The sequence below is a fragment of the Montipora capricornis genome, chromosome 2 (genome assembly GCF_036669925.1).
Source record: "Montipora capricornis isolate CH-2021 chromosome 2, ASM3666992v2, whole genome shotgun sequence".
NCBI lineage: Eukaryota > Metazoa > Cnidaria > Anthozoa > Scleractinia > Acroporidae > Montipora > Montipora capricornis.
Window position 1 is genome coordinate 4,202,330 of NC_090884.1, and position 7,500 is coordinate 4,209,829.

The 7,500-nt window shown below is 42.3% G+C and overlaps 1 protein-coding gene across 2 annotated transcripts in view; it reads left to right on the forward strand.

Moving 5' to 3' along the window:
* Positions 1–7,500, forward strand: part of LOC138038531 (uncharacterized) — a 23,357-nt gene that overhangs the window by 3,678 nt on the left and 12,179 nt on the right. For both annotated transcript variants that reach the window (XM_068884459.1, XM_068884460.1), the window contains exons 3-4: positions 1–878; positions 4,546–4,717. The exon at positions 1–878 is cut by the window's left edge and continues 182 nt beyond it. In XM_068884459.1, coding sequence (XP_068740560.1) covers positions 125–878; positions 4,546–4,717 — 926 coding nt within the window. In that variant the 5' untranslated portion in view covers positions 1–124. The remainder of the gene's footprint in view (positions 879–4,545; positions 4,718–7,500) is intronic.

Here is a 7,500-nt window from a genome sequence, read left to right on the forward strand (position 1 = left end):
GGTAAAACCAATATCTGCATCGTTAATCAATAAGCAATCAACGCAAATATCATTTCTAACAGCTGGAAGCGTTAGATACCTGCTGACAGGGTCTCGGACAACGACATATCCTTGTGCGAACAAAATGTCTTTTACGAAGAAGTCAACGATTAAGATCGTTGTAGGCCTGTTTGTTCTGGTCGGCTTGATCGTTCTCATTGTCGGAATCGTTCTTATTGTTAAATCAAAATCGAAGGAATGCCAGACTAGCCCTGAAGTAAAATCTTATGATTACTCTGAGGAGGCGCTGCGAGCTGGGATGGATACTTTCCTCGAGAAAGTTCAAAGCAAGTACTACGAACTTCACCCGGAATTTCTGATTCACAAACCTGGAGGGGTTGATCCATACGAAATCAAGACCAAGTTTAAGCCTTACAATCCCAATCGAAACAACCTTAAGAAAATCACAGACGCGTCAAGAAGTCTTTTGAAGGAGGTCGAGGCAATGAATATCAATACGAGACAGTTAAAACCACGTGAGAAAAAAGCGCTTGCTCAGGTGAAGCATTACCTCAAGAGCAATTTCGGAAGACCTTATGATAAGGATTACTATGCAGGCGATTTCCTAATGGGACCGAACTTGTTTTGCTGGCAGGATATATGTAATGTTGGGTCCAGAGACATTCGCTATGGTCTAGCTAATATAAGACCAAAGGACAACAACGATGTTCAATTAGTACTTGACAAGATGAAACTGGTCTCGGAAACGTTCGTGCAGTACATCAACAACTTGCAGTATGGAGTCAAAGCAGGGATGGTTCGCTCAGTTGAAGAATGCAAGGCTGGGATCGATTCGTTCAAACAAGAATATTTTAAAATTGCACAAGACGGAGAAACAGGTTGGTGGTATCTTAACTAGACCGATGTCGAAATATCTGGGCTGTATTAAAAGGAAGATAAGTCGGTCGAATAGGAAGATGCAATAAGCCTTTTGCAACTAACGATCACATGGTACAAAATCCGCCATGCTGGAGAGCAAGCTCATTATTATTCCCCCACTGGGACATTAAAACAAAGGCAAGTCAAGCTTGCCTGGTTCAGGTCTCTTTGTTTTAATGTCCCAGTGGGGGAATAATAATGGCTTGCCCTCCGGCATGGCGGATTTTGTACCATGTGATCGTTAGTTGCAAAAGGCCAATTCACTGCAGTTCATTGGAAGCATGCGATTGATTCTGTTTTAATTAATTCATATCTTATCTCTTTCTGCCTGCAATGAAAAAACTTGAAATTAAGTTTTGTTTAGCGTTCTTTTGTGTTCTGTTTACTTTGATGTGAGTGACGTCATCTGCTACTAACAATAGGGAGCTTACGAAACGAGGACGCCGACGGCAACGACGACGCTACAAAACAATAGGTTTAGTGAGCAAAAACAATGACTCTGCACGCTCTGCACGTGCGTTTTACATTTTGGTACATTTCTTCCGGCCGTCATCTCCTAAATGATGACGTGAAATGACTAAATTCAAGGTTCTGTGAAGGACGTTAGCACATGACGATGAATTTTCAGTTCTCTCTCTACGCTTCCAACCCACTCATACCAGTTTAATTCCTCGACAGTTACTACACATTTTTAACGCGAAACGACATGAAATAGCTTCGTAGTGATATGAATAACGCGAACTTGTATTTCTAAAAGAAGTCCTTGTAGCCGTTGTCGTCCTCGTTTCGTAAGCTCCCTAAACAAAGATGCCAGACGCGCGCACTTGCGCAAGGACGACAACGCAGCCAACGAGAACGTCGTCTAAAAATCATATTTTCTGTTATTGTAATAATCTCGCTATAACCCAAAGTCGTTCGGAATGGAAAGTGTGTATCAACATTGCAGGCTGGAATAAAATTGGCATGAACGGTGTGGTTGATTGGGGAAAAAATTACAATGTTTCGTCAGGTTCTCACGTTCTCTACACAACCTCAAATTTTGGTCAATCATTCAAGTCGTTTAAACAGGGTGCATAACCAGCAACGACGGCGATGGCAACGAGAACGCCATCGCAAACTAGAAATTCACGTTATTGTAATTACTTCGTGACTATTTCAACCTTTTTAAGATGACAAGGGTGTGGTAGTTCCTCAAAAATGACACTGGTCGGAACGGTGCTTAATTTAGGGGAGAAAATGAAAATTTATCCCCAAGTGCTGACGTTTTTCAAAACCTCAAATTTGGCTATTTCACGTTGCTGTTTTTCAGGCGACGGCAAAGAAATGGACAAAGGTGAAAAACGCTCGTGCAGGGCGTGCAAAACTATTGTTTTTGCCCACTAAATATGCAAATTTGTGAGGTTCTCGTTGCCGTCGCCGTTGCTTAATTAAGTTCCCTCAGTAGGGACTTTAAGATCTACGACGCGGTCGTCAAGGAGAACGCCACGAAACAACAATGTTATTGGTTAAAAGAGGAAAAATAATCGTGCTGCACGTGCGGCACGCATTTTAGCACATAATTCGTGCGGTTCTCTCCACAACAAAGACGTGAAATTGCCAAATTTGAGGTTTTGACGACCACGCGAGCGTTCAAATGGGAATCTTTCATTCTCTATGTTTGCTCTAAAACCGCTCGTACCAATTTACTTTTAAGATATTTCGCCCACATTGTACGACGCGAACGAGATGGCCTAACCGCGAGAAACTTGCGATAGTGTAAAGATATATCTTGTGGTAACGTTTTCGTTGACGTCGCCTAGTATTAGGGACCTTAAGATCTACGACGGCGACGTCGACGAAAACGTCACCTCAAAATAGAACTTCCCTCTAGTAAAAGTCTTTCGCGATTATTCCATCACGTTCACTTTGTACAATGTGGGCGAAGTATCCTAAAAATAAATTGATACGAGCGGTTTCATAGTGAAAATAGAAAATGAAAGATTCTCTGTTACATGCTCACGTTGTCGTCAAAACCTAAAATTTAGGGATTTCATGTCGTCTTCACGCAGAGAACCGCAAATATATGAGCTAAAATCCGTGCTGCACGTGCAGCACGATTATTTATGCTCTTTTAACCAATGATGTCATTGCTTTGTGACGTTTTCGTCGACGTCGGCGTCGTAGATCTTATTAGGGAGCTTAAGCAACGAAAACGGCGACAGCAACGAGAACGTCATCTCAAAAGATAAATTTGCGTTATTTTAATCGCTTCGTGACTATTTCAACGTTTTTAATATGACAAGGGTGTAGTGATTCCTCAAAGATGACACCAGTCGGAACGGCACTCCATTTTAGGAGAGAAAATGAAAATTCATCCTCAAGTGCTGACGTTCTTCATAAAATCTCAAATTTGGCTATTTCACGTTGTTGTTTTGCTGACGACGGCAATGAAATGGACAAAAGTGAAAAACGCACGTGCAGGGCGTGCGAAGCTATTGTTTTTAACCACTAAATATGCAAATTCGTGACGTTCTCGTTGCCGTCGCCTTTGTCGTTGCTTAAGCTCCCTATTAGGGACCTTAAGATCTACGACGGCGACGTCGACGAAAACGTCACCTCAAAATAGAACTTAGCTCTTGTAAAAGTCTTTCGCGATTATTCCACCTCGTTCACTTCGTACAATGTGGGTGAAGTATCCTAAAAATAAATTGGTACGAGCGGTTTCAGACTGAGAATAGAGAATGAAAGATTCTCTGTTGCATGCTCACGTTGTCGTCAAAACCTAAAATTTAGTGATTTCACGTCGTCGTCATGCAGAGAACCGCGAAAATATGAGCTAAAATCCGTGCTGCACGTGCAGCACGAATATTTATGCTCTTTTAACCAATGATATCATTGTTTTGTGGCGTTTCCGTCGACGTCGTCGTCGTAGATCTTAAGCTCCCTATTGTCTGGACGAGGACGGCAAAGAAATGTACCAAAATGCAAAACGCACGGGCAGGGTGAGCAGAGCTATTGTTCTTGTGCATTAAATTAAGCCTATTGTTTTGTAGCGTTCTAGTAGCCGTTGTCGTCGTCCTTGGGTAAGCTCCCTAATCCCTAAAAGGCCGGTACACACGAGGGAGCTTGCTCCTGAAACACGCTCCCGAAACACGCCCCCGGGTAAGTACCCCAACCAGTAGACACGAAGGACACGACGAGGGAACTGAATGATGAAACAACCCGATTGGGGCATGGGAACTGTTGTGGATGAAAAAAAGAAGCAATTTTGATTGGCCAACTGGAGACCCGTCATGTCACGGCAAGCAAATTTCAGTACACACGAGGGAGCTTGCTCCTGAAACAGACTCGTGCAACAGATTTGCCCCTGGAGCTTGCTCCCTCATATGAGGGAGCAAAACTCGGGAGCAAAAGCTTTGGTGCGCAACATATTTTTTCGCTAGAAATCGTTGGTGCAGACGAAGGAGCTTTGCTCCTGGAGCGTGTTGCAGGAACGTGCTGCGGGAGCAAGCTCCCTCGTGTGTACCGACCTTAATGCCTCACGTGGTGCTGTTTCAGTAAAGCAGCTTCAGTGAAAGAGTCTCAGATGAATGAGATAATTGTGAACAATAATAATAACGTTTTTCTAATACTTTTTCCCATTTTCAGGAATTTATAACGAAACCTTCATGAAGCCGATATTCGATGAAAGCTTTCTCGGGAGCCTTAAGCCCGAGCACCTAAAACAATGGCAAGATGACAATGGTGGAAAAACTGTACACGATTCTCTCAGAGAGTACTCTCTTGAATATATCGGTCGACCAATCTATAAAGTTATTAGGTAGGTAATAAATAAAATCAAAGAACCTAGTGAGTCGGCTCCCAGAGGCTTAGTTTTTCAAATCACGGAGAATACGTGAAATTTTGACGGGTATGACCATTTTCGTTCCCAGACCCCATCGTTTTTCTTGGTTGGTAGGGCCTTCGCACAAGAAAAGGAAGGGCTCTGGAGACGTAGCTTATATATAGGAAATTGAATTTTTTTGCTTTGGTCAGCTTACGAACAATGAAATGTTGAACCGTAAAAATGTAAAAATGGCGGATGTGGCGCGGCAGGCCGGTAAAATAATCAGTGTTTAAAACTACGATATTACTGCTTTTTTATGTTCGACACAAAGGGACACATTCTCTACGCATCACGCACAGACTCTTCGAATGTAATGCTTCTGAGCGCCGCCATGTTAGTACTATTGGCGACTCATGTATGAACTCCGGAAGTGCGAAGGTCCCGCTGGCTAAGGGAAACTAAGGGATCTGGGAACGAGAATGGCGTATGACATGCTACGCGCTAGAGCTCGTAGACCAACACTACACTGGCCAGTACACTTTGTCCATTCAGAATCAATTTCAGAATCCGGATAAAGGGCTCAGTTTCCCGATAGTTCTTGGAGCTCAAAGGGTAGAACATCCGGTCGCAGGTCCGCATCCTGCCTGGGAGTGACTTCGATTTTTCAGTTGTCATCTCGCCCATTTCCAACCAAGAAGTTCATATGCCAAGGGGACGTCTTTTTGTCCATTTGAAAACTGAGGTAGTGATGTGATTTCTATTCAGAAGGAACACTGGTACCTCGAAGACTTGTTTACATTTTTCAGTTTGCATTTCTATGGATGGGCGGACGTTTCATCCAGAGAAATGTTCTCCGGCTACGGGACATTACCTGCAGTCGTCCTAAAATCAATAACCTTTTGGCCCTTCAACGAGAGCAAAATAACCAAGAAATACAATAAATTAGTTACGTTGAGTCTTGTTAGTGTTTCAACGCTTGATAAAATGACCTTCTTGAACTGAGAGAGGTTGTGTATGTTTAACTTCTAGATTTAGTCAATTGGCGCTTTTACTTTACGTTATGTTGGTGGACGAAGAAAACAATAGATCTCTCAGGTTGTAGGTTACAGGTTTTGTAAGGGAGCTTAAGCAACGACGAAGTCGACGAAATCGATAATAGTTTTTGCGAGCAAAAGCAATTGCTCCGCACGCCTTGCACTTGGGTTTTATCTTTTGGTACATTTCTTTGCCGTTCTCTGCAAAACAACAAAGTGAACTTACCAAATTTGTGGTTATGTGGTGGACGTGAGCAGTCGACGATTGCTTTTCAGTTTTCCCTCCAAACGTGCACACCGTTCATACCAATTTAATTTCTAGATAGTTGGTACACATTTTACTCGCCGAATGACTTAAATTAATCGCGAAATGATTACAATAACGCGAATTTATTTATTTATTTGATCGTGAGCGGGTGGTATCCTGAGAATCCTCCAATCTGATTGGTTCCGGGAGCGGGCAGTATTTTCCTATCTCCTGACCACGAGTGAAAGAGCGAAGTTTCAATTTGTCTTAATTGTTTTTTGCAATAGAGCAGTGTTATTGTTCAACTTTCTCATAAAAAAAAACAATGGATTCTGACGAAAGCTATCACAGTGAAAGGACGCTTACATTGCTGGTTATGACTGCCGCCATAATATAAAATTGTGAAAAAACTTTGTCTGTTGCAACAACGTTTCGTTTTCGTGAGGTTTCTGGACTAAGCTATGGGCTAAGCGGGATAAAAGTATGCCCAGGCACCAGAGAAAGGAAGTATTGGCTTCTTCATCAGCACTGACAAAACGGTGGGCTAATCGGGAAAATTTGTTTTCGACGCTTTCCACTGCCGACACTGCTACGCAGACCGAAACGGCAGAAATCACGACGTATGCGCTGATAGTTACCAGTCCCAAACGGTCAAAAAGAACGAAAAAAGCCTAAAACTCGATGGAGCAACTTCTTCGGTGATGTTTTTTGGGCGAAGAGGAAAGATTAAAACATTCTCTATAATCCTACGTATCGATTTTTCCGTTTTATCTCTCAACACAAACGCAAATCAAACAAAGTGTGTTAAAAACTCCTTCAAAGCAGGGTAATTTTCGTCATAAGCACAATTTCAACAAATCCTTACGTCAAGACGTGCCAAACAATGCTCTCCGAACATTGGTATTGTATTCATTATTGAGTTTTAGCGCTTTTTCTGTTGTGGTCACGTGACTTGCCAAATATGACTGTCATTCGAAAAAGTACAAGAGACCTTCTATAGAACATCTGTGTCCAAAGGGATTGTTCTTTGATATTCAAACATCAAAGATATGACGGGTAAAAGTTTTACATAGCAACAGCTTTGTAGTTAAGAGTCTCCCCCTTAAGCGCCGTTCCGACGACCACACCCTCGTCATATTAAAAAGGTTGAAATAGTCACGAAGCGATTAAAATATCACGAGTTTATATTTTGAGATGACGTTCTCGTTGCCACCGCCGTTGTCGTTGCAATGGGGAGCTTAAGCAACGACAACGGCGACGGCAACGAGAACGTCATCTCAAAATATAAATTCGCGTTATTGTAATCGCTTCGTTAATATTTCAACTTTTTTATATGACGGGGGTGTGGTAGTTCCTCAAAAATGACGCTGGTAGGAACGGCGCTCAATTTAGGGCAGAAAATGAAAATTTATCCTCAAGTAATGACGTTTTCCATAAAACCTAAAATTTGGCTATTTCACGTTGTAGTTTTGCCGACGACGGCAATGAAATGGACA